At 44.5% G+C, this 24,831-nt stretch overlaps 1 protein-coding gene across 1 annotated transcript in view; it reads left to right on the top strand.

Moving 5' to 3' along the window:
- RNF213 (ring finger protein 213) overlaps nt 1–24,831 on the top strand; it is a 486,493-nt gene that overhangs the window by 231,746 nt on the left and 229,916 nt on the right. Inside the window, exons 23-28 of the mRNA XM_075344370.1 lie at nt 3,453–3,593; nt 3,694–3,858; nt 8,325–9,465; nt 10,436–10,629; nt 11,474–11,629; nt 15,622–19,182. Of these exons, the coding sequence (XP_075200485.1) occupies nt 3,453–3,593; nt 3,694–3,858; nt 8,325–9,465; nt 10,436–10,629; nt 11,474–11,629; nt 15,622–19,182 (5,358 nt within the window). The remainder of the gene's footprint in view (nt 1–3,452; nt 3,594–3,693; nt 3,859–8,324; nt 9,466–10,435; nt 10,630–11,473; nt 11,630–15,621; nt 19,183–24,831) is intronic.

The following is a 24,831-nucleotide window of genomic DNA, read 5'->3' as shown; positions in this document are numbered from 1 at the left end:
AGAGCACCAACGCTTTCTACGCTTCGTGATAGGAGACGACCATCTTCAGTTCGTAGCTCTGCCATTTGGTCTGGCGACAGCCCCTCGGGTGTTCACCAAGATCATGGCGGCAGTGGTAGCAGTCTTGCACTCTCACGGACACTCTGTGATCCCTTACTTGGACGATCTACTGGTCAAGGCACCCTCTCAAGATGCATGCCAACTCAGCCTGAATGTTGCACTGGAGACTCTCCAGGCGTTCGGGTGGATCATCAACTTCCCAAAGTCAAATCTGTCACCGACCCAATCACTAACGTATCTTGGCATGGAGTTTCATACGCTCTCAGCGATAGTGAAGCTTCCGCTGGACAAGCAGCGGTCTCTACAAACTGGGGTGCAGGCTCTCCTTCAAAGTCAGTCGCACTCCTTAAGACGCCTCATGCACTTCCTCGGGAAGATGGTGGCGGCAATAGAGGCGGTTCCGTTTGCGCAGTTTCATCTGCGTCCACTTCAATGGGACATTCTCCGCCAATGGGACGGGAAGTCAACATCCCTGGACAGGAAAGTCTCCCTTTCCCAGACGGCCAAAGACTCTCTGCAGTGGTGGCTTCTTCCCACCTCATTATCACAGGGAAGATCCTTCCTACCACCGTCTTGGGCGGTGGTCACGACAGACGCGAGTCTGTCAGGGTGGGGAGCAGTCTTTCTCCACCACAGGGCTCAGGGTACGTGGACTCAGCAGGAGTCCACCCTTCAGATCAATGTTCTGGAAATCAGAGCAGTGTATCTTGCCCTACTAGCCTTCCAGCAGTGGCTGGAAGGAAGGCAGATCCGAATTCAGTCGGACAACTCCACAGCGGTGGCATACATCAACCACCAAGGGGGGACACGCAGTCGGCAAGCCTTCCAGGAAGTCCGGCGGATTCTGATGTGGGTGGAAGCCACAGCCTCCACCATATCCGCAGTTCACATCCCCGGCGTAGAAAACTGGGAAGCAGACTTCCTCAGTCGCCAGGGCATGGACGCAGGGGAATGGTCCCTTCACCCAGACGTGTTTCAGAAAATCTGTCGCCGCTGGGGGGTGCCGGACGTCGACCTAATGGCGTCACGGCACAACAACAAGGTCCCAACCTTCATGGCACGGTCTCGCGATCAAAGAGCGCTGGCGGCAGACGCCCTAGTGCAAGATTGGTCGCAGTTCCGGCTCCCTTATGTGTTTCCACCTCTGGCACTCTTGCCCAGAGTGCTACGCAAGATCAGATCCGATTGCAGCCGCGTCATACTCGTCGCCCCAGACTGGCCGAGGAGGGCGTGGTATCCGGATCTGTGGCAGCTCACGGTCGGCCAACCGTGGGCACTCCCAGACCGACCAGACTTACTGTCCCAAGGGCCGTTTTTCCATCGGAATTCTGCGGCCCTGAACCTGACTGTGTGGCCATTGAGTCCTGGATCCTAGCGTCTTCAGGATTGTCCCAAGGGGTCGTTGCCACCATGAGACAGGCTAGGAAGCCCACGTCCGCTAAGATCTACCACAGAACGTGGAGGATATTCTTATCCTGGTCCTCTGCTCAGGGAGTGTCTCCCTGGCCATTTGCATTGCCTACCTTTCTTTCTTTCCTGCAATCTGGGTTAGAAAAAGGTTTGTCGCTCGGCTCCCTTAAAGGTCAGGTCTCGGCGCTATCCGTCTTTTTTCAGAGGCGTTTGGCACGCCTTCCTAAGGTGCGCACGTTCCTACAGGGGGTTTGCCATATCGTACCCCCGTACAAGCGGCCGTTAGATCCATGGGATCTGAACAGGGTACTAGTTGCCCTCCAGAAGCCGCCCTTCGAGCCTCTGAGGGAGGTTTCACTTTCTAGACTATCACAGAAAGTGGCTTTTCTGGTAGCGATCACATCTCTTCGGAGAGAGTGCTGCCAGCTCAGACAATCATCCAAGGCTCCCTTCCTGGTCTTCCACCAGGACAAGGTTGTGCTGCGCCCCATTCAGGAGTTTCTCCCGAAGGTGGTATCCTCTTTTCATCTTAATCAGGATATCTCTTTGCCTTCGTTTTGTCCTCATCGGTATGAGAAGGATTTACATTTGTTAGATCTGGTGAGAGCACTCAGAATCTACATCTCCCGCACGGCGCCCTTGCGCCGTTCGGATGCACTCTTTGTCCTTGTCGCTGGTAAGCGCAAAGGGTCGCAGGCTTCTAAGGCCACCCTGGCTCGATGGATCAAAGAACCAATTCTTGAAGCCTACCGTTCTGCTGGGCTTCCGGTTCCATCAGGGCTGAAGGCCCATTCTACCAGAGCCGTGGGTGCATCCTAGGCATTACGGCACCAGGCTACGGCTCAGCAGGTGTGCCAGGCAGCTACCTGGTCGAGTCTGCACACTTTCACCAAACATTATCAGGTGCATACCTATGCTTCGGCGGACGCCAGCCTAGGTAGAAGAGTCCTGCAGGCGGCAGTTGCCTCCCCGTAGGGGAGGGCTGTCTTGCAGCTCTAACATGAGGTATTTCTTTACCCACCCAGGGACAGCTTTTGGACGTCCCAATCGTCTGGGTCTCCCAATAGAGCGCCGAAGAAGAAGGGAATTTTGTTACTTACCGTAAATTCCTTTTCTTCTAGCTCTTATTGGGAGACCCAGCACCTGCCCTGTTGTCCTTCGGGATTTTTGGTTTGTTTGCGGGTACACATGTTGTTCATGTTGAACGGTTTTCAGTTCTCCGATGTTACTCGGAGAGAATTTGTTTAAACCAGTTATTGGCTTTCCTCCTTCTTGCTTTTGCACTAAAACTGGTGAGCCAGTGATCCCACTGGGGGTGTATAGCCAGAAGGGGAGGGGCCTTACACTTTTTAGTGTAGTTGCTTTGTGTGGCCTCCGGAGGCAGTGCTATACACCCAATCGTCTGGGTCTCCCAATAAGAGCTAGAAGAAAAGGAATTTACGGTAAGTAACAAAATTCCCTTCATCTCCAAGAGGATTCAGGGAGATGGATTGCAACATGCAACAAAGTTACTCCAGATGATTGCAAGCAGACTGCTTACACTCAGGATCTGTACGGAGTTCGCGCTATCACCAGCACAGATCAGAAGGGAATGAGGGTATACAAGGACACAAAGGGAAGTGCTGATGAAAACAGCTGAAAGGGTGAGAAACTAAAAAGAAACGGATGAACCCCAAGCAGAGGAGATACATAAGATACCATATAAACCAAACAGGAATAATAGAAGGTCAGGGAGCAGTTTGCGCAGCCAACCGCTGTGATCTATAGCCGAACACCACAGGACTGTCTGTCACCCGTGACTGCTGCAAATATGCGAACTACAGTGACACAGTAACTGATGATAGCAATGGCATATGTGTACTGCTTGCTGAGTAACACTTTTATAGCTGATAGTTTGCGGTCCCATCAGCGAGAGATCCCACCATCAATGTATTGTTTGGATGACCATTTTAACATATACTAATCTTACTGATTTTCTTTAGGGAGACTCCGCTCGCCATATTGAGTGGCTGAAAACTGTGAAAGAAAGTCACGGATCAGTGGAATTGTCCTCATTGTCTTTAGCAGCTACAATTAACAAAAGGGGGGTGTACATAATCCAAGCACCCAGAGACAACAAAAAGGTAATTCTGAATGCAGGTTTCAATTCTTTCATTTTGGGGGTATTCTCGGCATGTTTTTCTGTGTAATTTTTTGTTCACGTGGTGCTGTATTATTGTACAGATTACCCCAGATAGTGTGATGCAACTAAATCTCCAAGAAGAGGAAGACAGCAGCGTAAATGAGCGCAGTTACACCCTGGAGGAATTGAAGGAATTACTGAATAAACTTATGCTCATGTCTGCGAAAGGAGACCAGAGCAATGAGGAGGTGGACAAGTTTTCAGAAGTAAGTGGTGTCTTGCTCTTCTAAAAAACAAAAAAACAAAAAAAACCCTCAAAATTGCACTGGAACTATAACTAGGCATGGGTTCTCCCAATGCTTTAGACCTTGTTCACATACTATGTAAGATCTTTAACGCTTTGCTGGTAAAATAGGGGCTTGTTAAATGGTATTTTAGGAGATGCAACTGGTAAAACAGCAGCTGAGGCGTAAAAAGCACAAAAGATCAGGACACATAAATTACTAATTTAATCAACGCGTTTCGGTGTATTTCAACATCGTCAGAATATTAGAGTTGGAATACTTCGAAACGCATTGATTCAACTTCATAAAATCCTGGTCCATGTGTCCTTCTCTTTTCATATGAATTCTACAGCAGCGCCCAGAAACCACGCTTCTCTTCCCTCTGTCGACATGTAACAAGCATGGCTTGTGTCTTTTTGTTTTTTAAAAATCGGATCGTATTTATTCAGATTTTTAATCTGCATATATTAACATCACAGTAAAGGAAAAGAATGAGATCTACAGATATTTTTGTAATATAATATTTCTATCAATCTTATTGACTTAAGGCCCCGTTACACGCAGCGATGTATTTAACGATCTATCGCCGGGGTCACGGATTCCGTGACGCACATCCGGCATCGTTAGCGGCGACGTTGCATATGACACTAACAAGCGGCAATTAACGATAGAAAATACCATATCGTCCATCATTGACACTTCGTTCATTTTCAAAAAATCGTTGATTGTTGAGAACGCAGGTTGTTTGTCGTTCCCGAGGCAGCACACATCACTATGTGTGACACCTCAGGAATGACGAACTACAGCTTACCTGCGGCCGCCAGCAGTGAGGAAGGAAGGAGGTGGGCAGGATGTTTCGCCCGCTCATCTCCGCCCTTCCGCTTCTATTGGGCGGTCGCTTAGTGACACCGCACGAACCGCCCCCTTAGAAAGGAGGCGGTTCGCCGGCTACAGCGACGTCACTAGGCAGGTAAGTCTGTGTGATGGCACCTAACGATATTGTGCGCCACGGGCAGCGATTTGCCCGTGACGCACAAACGACGGGGACGGGTGCTTTCAACAGCGATATCGCTGCGTGTAAAGCCCCCTTTAAACCCCTTAATGGGTTTTTAGATATTCAAATTGTAACCTTCCAGAACACGCCTCTATACTAATATACAGTATTCGCAACTTCATGGTGTAGATAGATAATAAAAGTAAGCTAACATTGGGTCCTCCCCATTCCAGTATCTGTGTCAGTGTAGGTCTTGTATCATATAAGGTCTGGGTCAGCAGATTATGCTTTTACCTAACTGGCCGCACCAAAAACGGAAACCACGGAGAGGTGCCAGATATGTTGGCTAGCAGATGCCAGCAGTGCTGCACAAAGTACATTAACTTATATAATGAAGGCAGTAGGTTCCATAGAGGTATCATCATTTTGGTAGGGAAAATAGCTCTGTATGCAATGCTGTTTTTGCTATCCTGCATCTGTAAAGTAAGCTTTTTATTTGAAGCTCTGATGCAGATGAAATTATAACCGTACTTCTACTACAACAATATTCCGATAAGGCAGTTCAGAAAAAGTAGAACACTAAAAAGTGTTTTTCTATCTGGACTTTGAGTGATTGGGGCTGTGATTTTGACAAACCCACATGGCAGGTTTCTACTTATAAGATGATTGCAGAAGGATCAATGATGCAATTCAAATTAGAGAGCACCTGTCACGCACGGACTAGGAAATGTCTGTCACACTGTGCAACACCGAGGTTAAAATGGGATGGAAAGGAAGGCCCTGACAGTAGGGAGAGGGGGTGACTGGTTACACCGGACATTAACCTGTGTTTGCAACCTAAGCTCCCTAATGTAACTAAAAGGGTCCCCCCCCCCCCCCACTCCCCCACTGCTGGCATGTGCCTAGTTCCTTACTGTCCTGACACATACTCTGAATAGTGCTAAGGCTTGTGAGTGTACTAGACCTCACCATTAAAATAATCCAATGGAGGCAGACTGGGGAACATAAACCAAAGGCTATCAACAAACAGCAAGGTAGAAGCCAAACACCAGGGCTGCAGACAACTGGCCTCCAGCAACATCCAAATACGTCCTTTTGTCATAGTGGTCAGTTCAGAGCAATTTCTCCATAACCAGCATCATGTGATGGAACATGTAACTATTTAAAAGGAATGAGTGGTCACAAACTGGCTGCACCTTAGAATGGACTAGCTAGAACTACCAGCAAGGAAAATTACATTAACCATTGCTGCACCAAAAGAAAGCAATCACATTTAAAATATGCAAAAATCAGAGCCAAGAGCTGTCATATGTCTCGCAAGGACAGGAGAAACTCACGACAGCACATTTTTTGCATTGATACTTAAGGAAGTCCTTTAGTACATTAGACTGGCCACATCATGAAACATTATATATATATATATATATATATATATATATATATTTTTATTCATCTCTGTTGCAGAAATATAAACTTGTAAACTTTAGATTTTAATTCGTGCAAAACCAAGGGGGTGTTAGCAGAGATTCTTTTCTGCAGTCATGTACTTATTCCCCTCCAGCATGACATTGACCATTTAAAGCCAGAGGTGTAATACAGGGGATAAAAAAACACCCTCCTAGTGAAGGCCCAAATAGGTTTTCTACTGCAAAACATTTAATGACACACAGATCAGCTCTCCTCCATGATCTGATTGCTGCCATCTACTGTGTACAGTAGAGCAGAGCTATGTGTTATTACAATCACCTGATGCAGCTTTCATCTTACTGCACTGTCATTTTGGAGCAATGTGAGTAGAGCAGAGCTGACAGTGCTGAGAGAAGAGATCTATAAGAGGTGTTTATAATGACACATTGATCTGATCTACTCTCCTCACATTAAACGGACTGCCATTAAATTAGAGCCAGAAGAGGTTTTTGTAGTGCTATTCAGCTTCTTCCTTTCTCTGCACAGTAGCTGCTGGCATTCACATCATGGAGAAGAGAAGGACTGCATGTCAATGCGTGTCTCACAGAAGAAAGCCTATGTCAAGGGAGGAATTTGGGTGAAGACTGCTAATGGAGTCTTCGTTTGGGATATCCACAGACGGTGCCATGTTAGCTGTATACCAGTGCCGATATATCATTGTATCAGACAATGAACACACACACATGCTCTCCTTGAGCCATCGTCATCAACTGACTCGTGTATTCGATAGATCCAATTATACAGAAAAGCTACTTCGGCCTTGAAGCTAAACAGGGAGTACTTTACTCCTTAATTTCTCACAGCGCAGTTTGTTTCTTGTACATTCTTTCTGTGTGAACATTACTGATAACACTTTTGCAGCTTCACATTCTGGCTTCATTATCTTTGGTTAACTCCTTCATGACTATAGAACTTTGAATTATACTATGGGTCTATGCGATGGCTACATAGACAGACAGATTATTATGCAACTACATCTATATTTTGATTATTTATATACACAGATATTCTTATTACGTTTGAACATACAAGCTATAGCTCAGTCGACCTCCACACCTATTCTTAAGTTTTTCTAGGGCGTTTTCTTTTTAATCCCCTGTATATGATGCCTCTTGGTTATGATTGGGCAACATCATGCAGGAGGAAAAGTACACGCCCCCAGAAATGAATTTGCATTAATGTTCTTTTGGTCTTGGCAAAAATTAGTATCTAAACTTTAATAGCTAATATCTTCGCAAATGAGATAAGAAAATATACCACACTTCCATTTCTTATAGAATAACAACTGTGAGAATCTTATTTTTAGAATTTTGTGCTGTTCCTCTGTTATTCCTTGGGGAAATATTTGTTACTATTGCTTTTTGTCAAAGTTGCATGTCACTTCACAGTCCGGGACTTTCAGCAAGAATCTACTAGCTAAGGTCTTTTTCCGTGGAAACAAAATAATCAGACAATGAAATTACGCAGCTCAATCCTTCTTTTCCCCATCAGAACCTACCTGTCAGTGGAGAGTCAGGAAACCCCTTCCATATAAGATAGTGGGACTGTCATGCTGGAATAAATGAGTATGGCCGATCTTAATTAAAGGTTATTGAACACAACATTTGTGTTCTTCCTTATGTGTTGCGTACTTTGCTTCTATAGTTGAAATTAAATAAAAATATGCAAATGTCTCACAAGAAAAAAGGTTTTAAGAAATTGATCATGGTGGAAGGTTCATAGTTTGACTCTGCGGGTATCTCATTAGAAAAGAGATTTTTAAGAAATTGCACATGTTGGAAGGTTCGTAGTTGACGTTCTCTCCAGTCTCCTCCGATAGAACATTTCTGTGCCATCTCTGTCTATTACTGTTATTATTTGTGAAAGTCCTAAATACAGGACTGCAAAACTAAAGAAAATGTGAAAAATGGAGAGCCCAGTGAAGTTGCCTAATTTTATGTGATTACAGTCAACAAATGTTAACAGTTTGTTTTCTTGTCTTTACCAGATCTTTTCCAACGTGCAGAGACTGGCCAGTTCATTTATTGACCTCTATTTAGCTGGAAACATGTTATTTAGAACCTGGAAGGCAGAAATTTACTGTTCAGATAATGCAAAAATTGGCATTTGTATGAAATTTGAGGTTAATGGCATCGATAACCTGGAAGGACAAGGAACTCCTACCAGTCTCTTGCCGGATATCTGCAGAACAATGGAGAGCTTACTGGAAGAGTGGCTGGCCTTTATGAACAATAAGAGGTCTCAGCATTACTACCTGAATTATTACACCGCAGAGCAGTTGGTTTTCTTGTGCCAACAGTTTCAGAGAAGAGATATCAGTGAAGAGGCGCTTGTAATGTTGTCATTTATTAAGCCTGAGTGTCAGAAAATTGACATAACCACCTCTTGTTACACAAAGACTGGATCTGGGAGCCGTCCAGACAGGATGGCTTTTGCACTGAAATGTGCAAAGTGTGCAACTGTATTTGAGAAGCTGAAGGTGGTGTGGGATCATTCTATGACGTATATGAATGCCCTATTCCCGGGATGCCTAGATCTAGATGCTCTCGGTACGTGCTTGGACTCATTAGCAAAACTAAATCCTAAACGTGTTTTGCGCAAGTTCCATCCCAGTCTGAAAAAAGGTCGTCCCAATTTGGTGTTATGTCCCTCATCCCAGATCTTGTCCTGTGCGCTCTCAATTTATATGCACAGCTTTGATGAGCCTCTGCCATCCTATGATGAAGTGATGCTGTGCACGCCTCAGACATCATTCGAAGAAGTTGCCTTATTTTTCCGGAGGTGCCTTACCCCAGGTTACAATGGCAAGAAGATTTACAGTCTAATCTATGCAGATGAGCTGAACTATGATACAGCATACAAATCAGAGCAGCTCTTCCAGCAGCTGAAGGCACGAAGTGATGATGTCTACAACCTAGTGATCATATGTAACTCTGATCGAGAACATTGCTACATCCCCTCTGTTTTCAGCCAGCAGAAAGTGCACATGATTCCTCAGAATCCCCTTGATAAGCTGCAGCTGTATCTACGCACTCATTTTGCTGTCGATCCGGCAGCTATTTCAGCTGCTCACATATTTCAGAATGGACTCGGTGCTGGCATTGTGTCATCCAAACGTGCAGGAGTGGGTAAGTAGGATCTGGATTATATTTTAAGCCCATATAATATTGCCAACAAGCCCCTTTTTGTTCCCACAGACAAAACAACAAAACTGTAATAATAACCCATTTTCTCCCCACAAAAAAATGCCCACTGTTTTGTCCCCCTAATAGATAACCTTGACACCTTTTTGTCTTGAAAACCTATTAAAATTCATCAATGTCTTAGTGAGCATAGTAGCAGGGGCTTATCTGTCTGTAAAGTCAGCTGCTCGGTGCAGGTAGCGTTACACAGTAATGTCATTACAATGTATGTGCCAGCATGCTGATATTCACATGCATCCCTGGCATTTTGTAGGACACTGACTTGTTGCAAGCTTTGGACTATAAAAGAGAGGATAGAACAGCAGGGAGATATAGCTGTTTCTTGGGAATGCTGAAAAAAATTAAAAATGTAGCTGTCATGGGGATCATAGAATGATAGAGTTGGAAGGGACCTCAAGGGCCATCGGGTCCAACCCCGTGCGAGTGCAGGGTTTCCTAAATCATCCCAGCTATATGTTTATTCGGCTTCCGCTTGAAGATTTCCATTGAGGAAGAGCTCACCACCTCCTGTGGTAGTCTGTTACACTCCCTGACTGCCCTCACTGTCAGAAAGTTTTTCCTAATGTCTAATTTGAATTTCCATCCTTTAAGTTTCATCCCATTGCTTCTTGTACTTCCTTGTGCTAATGAGAATAGGGTAGTTCCCTCTGCACTGTAACTACCTTTGTAACTGGGTCCACTGACGAGGGAGGCGTTGGCAATTGTTCACACCACCCCAATACTGGCCCTTCCCCTAGCAGCCAACTCTCAAAATTAAGCTCCCTGTATACTTTGCAAAATTAAAAATGCCTTATCATAACTGTAACTTAAACATTTCTGTTGAAATCTAGTGATGCCAGTGTGCTATGAGACCATTGATAAAAAGTTATTTTTAACAGCTTTCTACTTGTTTCAGGAAAATCTCTTTATGTAAAAAGACTTTACCAAAAGCTTGTGTCAGACTTCAAAACGAAGAGGCCACTTCTTAAAACAATCCGGCTAATTAACCCTGAGGTGGATGAGAATAGAGTTTTGAAAACCTTGCTGCCCTTTCTTGATGAGAAGTTGAAGAATATTCCTATAATATTCCATATTGATATCACATCTTCTGTAAGTAATTGAGATACAGTCAACCTCCGTGTCCTCCATGTCTAATGCTTCTACGTAAATTCATCTATAAAAACACACAGCCCAACTTTTAGAGGTTTTCCACTACTAATGTGATCCCCTTTAATTTTGTCTTAACGATCCCTAACTAACACTTTCCAAATATACTTCAACCTACCCTGCACCTGTAAGCTGATCTCTCTGCATCTCCTATATTCCTATGTTGATGATCTAGCTTGGATCATTTGGTCTGGAGACCGGAATTGTATAAACTGAGCATGGCACATCACTGGTGTTGTCACTGTAAGCAGGCTGAGTGGAAAGTGAAGTGTGATCTCAGCACGCCTGACCAGACTGCCGTCACTCACAGGCTGCCCCCGCCAGTGACATGCCCTGCTCGGTTTGTCCGATTTCAGTCTCCAGACCGGAAGGATGAAAGCCAGAACATCAACATAGGAATATAGCAGAGAGATCAGCTTACAGGAGCAGGGTAAGTTTCAGACGTATATTGGGAAAGTGTTAGATAGGAACAGTTAGGACAAATGAAAGGGATTCACATTAGTAGTGGAAGATTCCTTTAATGTCAAACATAATAAATCTTTATCCCAAATGTTTGCTATAAATTTTTATCATTATTTATCACTTTTAGTGATGGGGAAATTTGTAATTTTCTGCCATCCTGGGCCAAAAGGTCTTAAAAAATTCTGTACTGTGTGGGGTATTGTACAGATAAGATGAAGTATTTGATGATGCATATAAATACTGCCTATGATAATTATATGATGTAATTGTTAATGCCCCTAGAGATAATTCTCTGAACTTAGTAACATCTTGTGTTATTCTGCAGGTGAACAAGGGCATTTCAGAATTCCTGTTTAAGCTTTTTGTCCTGCAATATCTGATGGATTCAGAAGGAAGAATATGGAAGCGCCTGCCGAGTCATCTGTACATTGTTGAGATTTTAGAATCTGCAAGCACAACGTTTACAAAACAGTTACAATCTGTAAGAAATCTCCATTGATTTACCAACTGCTAGTTACATTATAGCTTAAAATATGAGATTCTGAAAACCAAATTACACTTTTGTCATGGGCTGTATGAGTTTTTGCAGATCAGTCCTAGTCTCTTGGCTATATATTGGTGTTTTGGGAAGAAGGAAGCCATGGTTTTCCAGTGTCCATTATAACCAATCTAAGTACTTACAAGCTACCTATGTCTTTGTGATTTTTTGTTTTTTGATCAGTCAGCTGATTTATTATGGATTCCTATAACTAATCGTTTCATACAGAGTAAGGGAATAGATGTAGTTTATTTTAGTGACAAATAAAACAAAAGTTTACAGATATCAAAAGTCAAAATGTAAAGATGTATAAAAACAAAAAAATACACATCTCAAAAGACATCATCTAAAAATATTAAGACTAAATAAAACATACAAGATATTAAAATATGTCTAAAGATCTAAAAAAAAAAATCATAAATTATATAGATAAAATACAAAAACACATGCAAGATGCCAAAAATATAATCTAAGTATATTAAAAGACAAAAAATAATACATATTAAAAGAGATCTAAAGATAAAAAGACTAAAACCTACAGACTGCCAAACATTACAATCAAAGCATGTAAAAAAAACAAACATAAATGATAGCAAAAGATAGAATTAAAAAATATAACAAGACGAAAAACACTATAAAAAGATTCCATCTAAAAGACAAAAAAACGAAAATAACAAGATATCCTAATATAATAAAAGCTAAAAGCATAGAAGATATCAAAAGCTAACATTTGAAAGATTTAAGAAGACAAAAACATACAAAATATCCAAAGATATCATTTAAAGATAAAAAAGAAAAAAATACTGTATATCAAAAGACATCAGCTATTAATATAAAAGGAGAAAAAATACTACGTATCAAAAGAGATTATCTAAAGATCATCATTTAATATTTTTACCATTGGTAAATTAACAAGATGCAAAGAAACAAACTGGTATTTGGCTTCTATGATCAATTCTAGGTGGGCTCAGCTGGTTTTAAATCTTATCCCATCTTAGGGTACTTTCACACTTGCGTTTTTTTCCTTCCATCACAATCCGCCCTTTTGGAAAACAGGAATCCGTTAACGGATTCCGCTGTTTCCCATAGACTTGTATGGATGACGGATTGTGCCAAAAGGACCTGCGTTGCTTCCGCTGGGCGACGCTGCGTTGCTTCCGCCCAGCGGGAGGAACGCAGCATGTAACGTTTTTTGAGCAGCGGAATCCTCAGGATTTCACTGCGCATGCTCTCTCTGGCTCCCAGCACCCGTAACCAAGGTAAATATCGGGTAACCAAGCAAAGTGCTTTGCCTAGTTATACCCGATATTTACCCTGGCTACGTGTGCAGGGAGCCCGACACTTCCCCGCTAGGCTCCGCCCCCTCCCGCACTCCACTCCGCATGTGTATACACACACACACACACACACACACACACACACACTTACTCACTCACCCTCACCCGTCCTCAGCGCCATGGCCCCGCTCGGCTCCACCCACCCCACACTCCGCCCCGCACACATTCTCGGCGGCCGAGCGATCAGCTGATCATCTGGCAACCGGCTACTGGGAGCGATCAGCTGATCACCCGGCGGCCGGCTACTGGGAGCGATCAGCTGATCACCCGGCGGCCGGCTACTGGGAGCGATCAGCTGATCATCCGGCGACCGGCTGCTGTGAGCGATCAGCTGATCATTCACAATAGTCTGCCGCCGGTAAACAAAAAAAAATAAAAAAATAAAAACGGATTCAGTTGTTTTGCAGCAACCGTTGCATCCGTTGTGCCACTATATGCAACACATCCGTTGCATCCGTCACACAATGCAATGCAACGGATACAGTTCAACGCATGTGTGAAACTAGCCTTAGAGTGCCTTGAAAAAGTATTCATACTCTGTAAACTTTCCACATTTGTTCACATTGCACCCACAAATTTATATATATTTTATGTAAATACCAACATTAAATAGCAAGTATTTATGAAGTGTAAAGAAAATGCATAGTTTTCTAAATATTTTAAAAATATAAATCTGAAAATTGTGATGTGCATTCATTTATATTCAGCCCCCCTGAATTAATACTTTGTAGGACCACCTTTCGCTGCAGTTACTGTTGCAAGTCTTTTGAGGTATGCCTCTACCAACTTTGCCCATGTAGAGGCTGAAATTTTTGCCCATTCTTCTTCTTTCACATTAGCTCTAGCTAAGTGAGATTGGATGGAGCCATCTATGATAAGCAATTTTCAAGTCTTGCCACAGTGCCTCAATGAGATTTCAGTCTGGACCCACACATGAATATGCTTTGATCTAAGTCCTCTATTGTAGCTCTGACAGGATGTTTAGGGTCATTGTCCTGCTGGAAGGTGAACCTACACCCCATCTCAAGTCTTTTACAGACTTTAGCAGATTTTCCTCCAGGATTGCCCTCTTTTAGTTTCATCCATCACTCTGACCAGCTGCCGTGCCCCCGCTGAAGAAAAGCCTCCTAACAGCCTGATGCTGCAGCCACCATGTATGACGGGGGGATGTTTTTTTCAAGGTAATATGCAGTGTTAGTTTTCCGCCTCGCATAGCATTTTGCATTTAACCTAAAAAGTTATACGTTGGTCTCATTTGACGACAGCACTGTTTTCCACATGCTAGCTGTGTCTCCTTATATTGCTTTTTGCAAACTGCAAATGGGACTTCTTATGGCTTGCTTTCAAAAATGGCTTTTTTCTTTTCACTCTTTGGTAAAGACCTTATTTGTGTAGAATATGACTTATAGTTGTCCTATGGACAAATTTTCCTACCTGAGCTCTGGATCTCTGCAGCTCCTCACGAGTGACCATGGACCTCTTGGCTGCTTCTCTGATTAATGCTCTTCTTGCTTGGGATATCAGTTTAGGTGGACGGCCATTTTTTGGTAGGTTTCCAGTTCTGCCATGCTCCTTCCATTTTTGGATGATTGAACAGTGCTCACTGAGATGTTCAGAGCGTAGACTATTATAACCAAATTATGTTGGGCAGTATCAGTAGGACGTAATGCTTTTCACCCTAGTATTTATTATAGACCATATGGAGACCTCTACTAATGGATTATTGAAAAAGGAGTCCGCGACTTAACTATGTAGATAGAAAAGGGAGGAGGGAGCGGAGCAGTGTCTATAGCTCTTTCCTCTGACTCTAGCTCTTTCTTCCCTCCTTCCATCGTCATAGAATCTCAGTAACGCCCAACATCTCCTATCTCAGGAATCTGTCTTCACTGAATACAGATTTGCTGCTTGAGATGTTCAGAGCTTGAGCCATATTTTTTATAACCTAACCCTGCTTTACTCTTCTCCACAACTTTACCCTGACCTTTTTGGTGTGCTTTTTTGTTTTCATGATGCGGTTCCTAATGTTTTCAAACAAACCTATGAGGCCTTCACAGAACAACTGTAGTTATGCTGAGAGTAAATTACACAGGTGGACTCAATTTACTCATTAAGTGACTTCTGGAGGCAATTGGTCACTCAGGATTTTATTTAGGGATATCAGACTACAAAAATGAATGAAAATGTGTTACTATTTACACTTATATTGTTAAAATATTTAGAAAACCATGCATAATTTCCTTTACAGTTCATATATACTTGCTTCTTTGTAAAATACATTTAAGTTGGTGGGTATAACATTAAAAAAATAGGGAAACGTCCATGGGGTATGTACACTTTTTCAAGGGCCTGTATGTGATGATCCTATCTGCTTTGTGCTTCTATGCCACATTAGACCTCAAAATGCTAACTCCTACTAGTTACAGCTGTGCCTGGCACTGCAGTTTACTCAAATTTTTTTGTCTCCTTTATTTTTGTATCATATTACTATCTTACCATTTAGAACCACTGGGTTTCCAGTGCTTAGTTATTAATTTACGTCTTCAAGAAGATTTGATTGTATTTTACTTTTTTACCTAATATATTTACTTTTGTTTGCAGGCTCATCAAGTGATACAGTACAATCTAATTGACTACTTTCCCAAAATATCATGTTGTTCACCAAAAGAAGTTCTAAGTAAATACACTGAAGATGTGTCCGATGACTGTGGGGATCCAGGAATGGATCTGAAGGAATTCCGTAGTGAATGTTTCCAGAGACCATACCAGTATTTAATACGTTTTAAAGAGGGGCAGAATCTTGACACATTTGTGTACGTAAATAAGACTGTGGAGGGGAATCCAGCAAAATGTCTTCAGATATTCCTTTTGTATTGCGGAATTATTGATCCTTCCTGGTCTGAACTCAGAAACTTTGCCTGGTTTTTAAACATCCAACTTAAAGATTGTGAATCTTCAGTTTTTTGTAATTTTGAGTTTGTTGGAGATACATTGCTTGGATTTAAACGTTTCGTGGTCGACTTTATGATTCTCATGGCAAAAGACTTTGCGACACCATCGTTGGAGATTGCAGATCAAAGTCCAGGAAGGCAATTCATTGACCTTCGCCAGCTTAAGGAAAGAGACCTGGCTCCCTTTTTACTGCGTAAAAGGTGGGAGTCTGAATCCCATCCTTATATCTTCTTTAATAACGATCGTATCTCCATGACTTTTATTGGATTCCACTTGCAACCAAATAATGCCGGAGGTGTAGATGCCGTCAATCCGAAAGATAATACTGTAATTAAACAGAATGTAATGACCATGCAGCTATATACAGGATTGACGCTTCAAAGAGTGCCATTCAATATTGACTTTGACAAACTACCCAGAGAGGAGAAAATCAGCAGATTATCTATGGTCCTAGGAATCGAGTGGCCATTTGATCCTGATGATACATATGAGCTTACTATGGACAACATTCTTAAGCTTCTGGCCATTAAGATGAGATTTCGATGTGGGATTCCTGTTGTCATCATGGGAGAAACTGGTTGTGGGAAAACACGGCTAATTAAGTTTTTATGTCATTTGTGTAAAGGATTTGTTGATACAGAAAATATGAAGCTTGTAAAGGTCCATGGAGGTACAACAGCTGAGATGATTTCACAAAAAATATTGGAGGCACAGAATATTGCAGTTGTTAACAAAGACGATGGATGTGATACTGTGTTGTTTTTTGATGAAGCCAATACAACTGAGGCAATTAGTAGCATCAAAGAAGCATTGTGTGATCGCACTGTAGATGGGGAGCCATTACTGGAGGATTCTGGATTGCACATTATTGCAGCTTGCAACCCCTATCGGAAACACACTGAAGAAATGATCAAACGTTTAGAATCTGCCGGTCTCGGTTACAGAGTAACCGCAGATGAGACCAAAGAGAGACTCGGCTCCATTCCGTTAAGACAACTTGTTTACCGTGTACATGCTTTGCCTCCCAGCATGATGCCACTTGTATGGGACTTTGGACAACTGAATAATGAAACGGAGAAGAAATACATACAACAAATTGTTCAGCGTTTAGCAAAAGAGGTAAAGCTTTTGACTGGTGATGTCCAGTTGTTAACAGACGTGCTCTCTACTTCTCAGTCTTACATGAGGTTGAACGATGATGAATGCAGCTTCGTCAGCTTGAGAGATGTCGAGCGTTGTGTTGAAGTCTTTAAGTGGTTCTATAACCATCATGAAAAGCTGCTGACTTATCAGAAAAACACGGTAAAGGGGAAAGGGAACACCACGTATAAAAAAGATAGAGTAGCTTGGTCTCTTGTGCTAGCCACTGGTGTATGCTATCATGCATCTTTAGAAACTAAGGACCTATACAGAGAGGATATATCTGAACACTTCACACGGCCATATGATGACCCAGATGAAATTTTACATGAAATAAGTGCGATTCAGGATCTCTTTTTATCAGGCGTTCATTTAAGAGACACTATTGCAAGAAACCTTGCGTTGAAGGAAAACTTATTTATGATGGTCATCTGTATTGAACTTAAAATACCATTATTTCTTGTTGGAAAACCTGGAAGCTCTAAATCACTTGCGAAGACCATTGTTGCTGATGCCATGCAGGGCCAGGCAGCCCATACAGATCTCTATAAAGACCTGAAACAGATCCACTTGGTATCTTTTCAGTGTAGCCCTCACTCAACTCCAGAAGGCATAATTGGCACATTTAAGCACTGCGCCCGTTTCCAGGAAGGGAAAAATTTAAAAGAGTATGTGTCTGTGGTTGTACTTGATGAGATAGGTCTTGCTGAAGACTCTGCCAAGATGCCTTTAAAGACTCTTCATCCCTTGCTGGAGGATGGTTGTATTGATGATGAACCATTGCCACACAAAAAGGTTGGATTCATTGGAATCTCCAACTGGGCTTTAGATCCTGCAAAAATGAACAGAGGAATCTTTGTATCGCGTGGTGACCCCAACGAGGATGAACTTATTGAAAGTGCAGAGGGAATCTGTCTGTCTGATAAACTGATTCTTAACAAAGTCTCTAACTATTTCAAATACTTTGCAGAAGCTTATCAGCAAGTTTGCATGATTCAGAAAGAGCAGAACAAAGAATTTTTTGGATTACGTGACTTTTACAGTCTGATAAAAATGGTATTTGCTTTTACCAAACAGTCTCATGAAGGCTTGACTGAGCATGAAATTGCTCGGGCGGTCCTCCGGAATTTCAGTGGAAAAGATGATTTGAAAGCGCTGGAAATTTTTATAGGATGTGAAAATAAAAATCTAGGAGACACATATAATACAATAGATCTAGTGATGGAAAATATTAAAAGTGATAGTGATGACTGCGAGTCCCGTTACCTCTTAATTTTGACCAAAAATTATGCAGCATTACAAATCCTGCAACAAGTAATGATTAATGAGAATCAGACATCCGAAATCATTTTTGGTTCTAGCTTCCCAAAAGACCAAGAGTACACTCAGATTTGCCGAAATATCAACCGTGTTAAGATCTGTATGGAAACTGGTCAGATGGTCATTCTCCTCAATCTGCAAAACTTGTATGAAAGCCTTTATGATGCATTGAACCAATATTACGTTTACCTAGCCGGCCAGAAGTATGTAGACTTGGGACTTGGAACCCATCGTGTAAAGTGCAGAGTTCATCCAAAATTCAGGCTGATAGTCATCGAAGAAAAAGATGTTGTGTACAAAGACTTTCCAATCCCACTGATCAACAGACTGGAAAAACATTATCTGGATATAAGCACGTATTTGAAAAAAGAGCAAAAAGTCATTGTTCAAGAACTTGAAGCTTGGGTAAAACAATTCACCAGCCCCAATGTAAATCACCTCTTGGTAAAAGAGCATGAATACAGTCCGTCTGATGTTTTTATTGGCTACCACTCAGACACATGTGCCTCAGTCGTTCTTCAAGTATTGGAGAATATGAATAAAATGCAGTCTGATCCCGAAGATGTAAAAAATTTCAAGTGGAGGGCAAAAAATATTTTACTCAAATGTGCTACACCGGATTCTGTTATCAGGTTAAACAACCAAGAATTAATTGACGAGTACTTCAAGAGACAACATCACAGCTCCATATTAGAATTCCTCTGTTCACACATAACTTCTGCATATGACAATCACGCCATTTTCACTGAGGTAATCTTTGTTTTATTTTCTTTCTTAGTTTACTGTTTTATTATTCTCTTACTATGTCGTTATTAACAAAGTTTATTCCCACCAATAAAACAATGGGAAATAACTTTTAGATTGTTAGAGGTATGACAACTGGGACACTCGCGATCCTAAGAAAGGGGCCCTGAAATGCCTGTCTGAATGGAGTGGTCTCTGCATATACTGTATGATCCCCTGATCAAATCATTCTCTATGAAACTGCCGGAGATAGCTAAGCACCTCTAGAGGGCAAATGGAAGGGTGATGTGTGTACATTGCCCCCTCCATATTCTGATGGGTATTTCAGAGTCCCGTTCCTGAGATTGGTAGGTGCACCACAGGTTGGACCCCATCTATCTGCAAGTTATCTATATTTTGAATAATTATAACTTTTAATTATGGGAATTCCTTTTAAAGGTAACTTGTCAGCAGATTTTTAGACCCCCAAAGCAATGAATCTAAGAAGGTACATTTAATGATGATTACTTCCATACTTTTCTATTCGATAACATGGAGACACAGACTTCTATCTGCAAATTCTTATGCAAATCACTTGGAGTTCATCTGCTTCTCTCCATCTTTCCTCACCCACTGCCAGTGATTGACAGGTCACTCTTCTGTGACTGGCTCCTCCAACAAATATTTCACTCAAGTGCCATCATTCCTGGTTGCAATACGTGCGCAATAAAATCTTGACGACTTTGTGAATGCCAGGCTATCCATACGCACATGTACCACTTCTGGGAATGATGGTGCCTATGCATGATTTTTAGTCTGTGTGTGACCTGCTCTCCCACCTAACCTTTTAAAATAGCTGTCATTCCCAAGAGCAATTCAGATAAATAGTCCAAGTCTCGCAACCACTTCAGGTTGTTATTCTCCAAGCGCCTTCCCTGGGAATGACAGCGCCTGCGCAAGTTGTCATCTGAAGAAGCAGATTACAGAGCAGAATAATGTACAGTCACTAAGGGGAGACCAGTGGTTAGACTAAGTAGAGGCTAGTGGCAAGCAAGGACAGAGAGAGGCTGGAGAGCTTCAAGTGCAGTTCAACCCCCCTGCACTTGCAAGCTTAGTTGCATAAGAGTTTGGTGATAGATTATACAACAAAGGAAACAAAAATTAAATTTTCTTTTTCGCTCCTAATTGGGAGACCCAGACAATTGGGTGTATAGCTACTGCCTCCGGAGGCCGCACAAAGTACTACACTTAAAAGTGTAAGGCCCCTCCCCTTCTGGCTATACACCCCCCCGTGGGAGCACGGGTCCCTCAGTTTTTGCTTTGTGCGAAGGAGGTCAGACACGCACGCATAGCTCCACTGTTTAGTCAGCAGCAGCTGCTGACTATGTCGGATGGAAGAAAAGAGGGCCCATACAGGGCCCCCAGCATGCTCCCTTCTCACCCCACTTTCTGTCGGTGGTGCTTGTTAAGGTTGAGGTACCCATTGCGGGTACGGAGGCTGGAGCCCACATGCTGATTCCTTCCCCATCCCCATTAGGGCTCTGGGCGAAGTGGGATTTTCCCGGTCTCCAGGCACTGAGACCGTGCTCCGTCCGCAGCCCCTGGAGAAGCCGCTGGATATGGAGCTGAGTATCGTCAGGGACATGGCCCTGCTCCGTCAAGGTACTCTGTGTCCCCGTGCATACGCGCGCACACCGCAGCATTGCTGGGTGTGTTAGTGCGCCGGGGACAACAGCGCTGCTGCGCTTGTGCCATTTCCTCACTTCAGCTTAGCTGAGTGGGTAGACTCAGGGAGAACGGTCGCGCCGGCCGCTGGGACTGCGACACGGCTGGGACTTGTGGTGCGCCGGGGACTTCCGCGCTGACCGTGCATATATCACGGCCGCGCTTATTACTACAGTCCCCGGCTTTTGCGGCCTAGTTCGTTCGTTCCCGCCTCCGCACCTGCCAGTCAGGAGGAGGGCGGGACGCTGTACAGAGCATCAGCGCTGAGGGCTGGAGTCTTTTTTACATACTCCAGCCCTCACACCAGGCACAGTAGGACGCAGTTTCCCGCTCTTTGTTTGTGGCACGCCCACGGTCCGCCCCTCTTCACAGAACGCCGGCAGCCATTCCTGCCTGCACGCTAAGCTGCAGAGGGGAGACGGGGAGACCCAGACACGGGATTCTACGGCCTCATACCCGCTGTTCAGCGGGCGATAAGCAGCCTCAAGGGCTCACCCCCACTTGTGCCGTTTGTATACTGAGTATTTTGTGTTTGCAAATACTTTGTACTGTACGGTCGCTGGTGATTCTCGGCTATACCCCCTCCTAGATTACAAGGAGGCAACAGCATGTCGTCCGCAAAACGCAAGGGTGCCAAGGCACAGACATTATATGCTGCCTGTACCGCATGTGGGGCTGCTCTACCGGCAGGTTCCACTGACCCCCATTGTGTGCAGTGCTCGGCCCCTGTGCAACTTGCACAGCCGGGGCCTCTGCTGGACGTGACCCAGGGTGTACCACCTGTGAATGCTGTCCAGGTGACAGGAACGGAGTTTGCAGCTTTTGCTGACAGATTGTCTATGACCATGTCAAAGATTCTTGAAACATTGCAGTCTAGACCAGTAACTCAGACCATGGACACTGTGGCATCATTGCTCCCTGGTCCCCCTCAGCTGGAACACTTCCAAGCTCCGGGGGTGTCACATGCACCCCAGGGTGACGATTCTGACTCGGACGACAGTCCCAGACAACCTAAGCGGGCTCGTTATGAGGGGCCCTCAACTTCGTCTCACTGGTCAGGATCCCAGCGGGACGAATCTATGGGTGATGAGGCGGATGTAACTGATCAAGATTCTGATCCTGGGACCGCTCTCAATCTGGATACACCGGATGGTGACGCCATAGTGAATGATCTTATAGCGTCCATCAATAGGATGTTAGATATTTCTCCGCCAGCTCCTCCTGCGGAGGAGGCAGCTTCACAGCAGGAGAAATTCCATTTCAGATATCCCAAGCGTAAATTAAGCACTTTTCTGGACCACTCTGACTTTAGAGATGCAATCCAGAAACACCACGCTTATCCTGAGAAGCGGTTTACTAAACGGCTTAAAGATACACGCTATCCTTTTCCCCCTGACGTGGTCAAGGGTTGGACCCAGTGTCCCAAGGTGGACCCTCCAATCTCCAGGCTTGCAGCTAGATCTTTAGTTGCAGTAGAAGATGGAGCGGCACTTAAAGATGCCACTGACAGGCAGATGGAGCTCTGGCTGAAATCCATCTATGAAGCTATTGGAGCGTCGTTGGCGCCAGCTTTCGCAGCCGTATGGGCACTCCAAGCTATTTCAGCTGGGCTTATACAAGTCGACTCGGTCACACGTACATCTGCCCCGCAGGTGGCACCATTGACCTCTCAAATGTCTGCATTCGCGTCTTACGCGATTAATGCTGTCCTGGACTCTACGAGCCGTACGGCGGTGGCGTCAGCCAACTCCGTGGTTTTGCGCAGAGCCCTGTGGTTGAGAGAATGGAAAGCAGATTCTGCTTCCAAGAAGTGCTTAACCAGTTTGCCTTTTTCTCGTGACCGATTGTTGGGGAGCGTTTGGATGAAATCATTAAACACTCCAAGGGTAAGGACTCATCCTTACCTCAACACAGACAAAACAAGCCCCAACAAAGAAGGGGTCAGTCTGGTTTTCGGTTCTTTCGAGGCTCAGGCAGGTCCCAATTCTCCTCGTCCAAAAGGACTCAAAAGGATCAGAGAGGCTCAGATTCTTGGCGGACTCAGTCACGCCCAAAAAAGACAGCAGGAAGAACCGTTACCAAGACGGCTTCCTCATGACTTTCAGCCTCCTCTCTCCGCATCCTCGGTCGGTGGCAGGCTCTCCCGCTTTGGCGGCATTTGGCTGTCACAGGTCAAAGACCGTTGGGTGAGGGACATTCTGTCTCACGGGTACAGGATAGAGTTCAGCTCTCGTCCTCCAACTCGTTTCTTCAGAACTTCCCCACCGCCCGACCGAGCCGATGCTCTGCTGCAGGCGGTGGCCGCTCTAAAGGCGGAAGGAGTGGTGACTTCCGTTCCTCTTCAGGAACAAGGTCACGGTTTTTACTCCAATCTGTTTGTGGTGCCAAAGAAGGACGGGTCCTTTCGGCCCGTCCTGGATCTAAAGTTGCTCAACAAACACGTAAAAACCAGGAGGTTCCGGATGGAATCTCTACGCTCCGTCATAGCCTCAATGTCTCAGGGAGATTTCTTAGCATCAATAGACATCAAAGATGCTTATCTTCACGTGCCGATTGCGCCAGAGCATCAGCGTTTTCTACGCTTCGTTATAGAAAGCGAACACCTGCAGTTCGTAGCATTACCTTTCGGGCTGGCAACAGCCCCTCGGGTCTTCACCAAGGTCATGGCAGCAGTAGTAGCTGTCCTGCACTCGCAGGGTCACTCCGTGATCCCGTATTTGGAACTGAAGACTCTCCAGAGTTTCGGGTGGATTATCAACTTTTCAAAGTCAAATCTAACCCCGACCCAATCACTAACATATCTTGGCATGGAGTTTCATACTCTCTCAGCGATAGTGAAGCTTCCACTGGACAAGCAGTGCTCTCTGCAGACAGGGGTGCAATCTCTCCTGCAGAACCAGTCCCACTCATTGAGGCGCCTCATGCATTTCCTAGGGAAGATGGTGGCAGCAATGGAAGCAGTCCCTTTCGCGCAGTTTCATCTGCGCCCTCTACAATGGGACATTCTCCGCCAATGGGACGGGAAGTCGACGTCCCTCGACAGGGATGTCTCCCTCTCTCAGGCAACCAAGGACTCTCTCCGATGGTGGCTTCTTCCCACCTCATTGTCAAAAGGAAAGTCGTTCCTACCCCCATCCTGGGCGGTGGTCACGACAGATGCGAGCCTATCAGGGTGGGGAGCAGTGTTTCTTCACCACAGGGCTCAGGGTACGTGGACTCAGAGAGAGTCCACCCTTCAGATCAATGTTCTGGAAATCAGAGCAGTCTATCTTGCTCTGCGAGCCTTCCAACAGTGGCTGGAGGGCAAGCAGATCCGGATTCAGTCGGACAATTCCACAGCGGTGGCGTACATCAACCACCAAGGGGGAACACGCAGTCGACAAGCCTTTCAAGAAGTCCGGCGGATTCTGACGTGGGTGGAAAACACAGCATCCACCATATCCGCAGTTCACATCCCAGGCGTGGAAAACTGGGAAGCAGACTTTCTCAGTCGCCAGGGCATGGACGCAGGGGAATGGTCCCTTCACCCGGACGTGTTTCAGGAGATCTGTCGCCGCTGGGGGATGCCGGACGTCGACCTGATGGCGTCACGGCACAACAACAAGGTCCCGGTTTTCATGGCACGGTCTCACGATCACCGAGCTCTGGCGGCAGACGCCTTAGTTCAGGATTGGTCGCAGTTCCGACTACCTTATGTGTTCCCACCTCTGGCATTGTTGCCCAGAGTGCTCCGCAAAATCAGGTCCGACTGCCGTTGCGCCATTCTCGTCGCTCCAGACTGGCCAAGGAGGTCGTGGTACCCGAAGCTGTGGCATCTCACGGTAGGACAACCGTGGGCGCTACCAGGCCGTCCAGACTTGCTGTCTCAAGGGCCGTTTTTCCATCTGAATTCTGCGGCCCTGAACCTGACTGTGTGGCCATTGAGTCCTGGATCCTAGGGACCTCAGGTTT

Source organism: Anomaloglossus baeobatrachus, chromosome 4 (assembly GCF_048569485.1).
Source record: "Anomaloglossus baeobatrachus isolate aAnoBae1 chromosome 4, aAnoBae1.hap1, whole genome shotgun sequence".
In the NCBI taxonomy this organism is placed as follows: domain Eukaryota; kingdom Metazoa; phylum Chordata; class Amphibia; order Anura; family Aromobatidae; genus Anomaloglossus; species Anomaloglossus baeobatrachus.
This window is presented reverse-complemented; position numbering and strand designations above follow the sequence as displayed.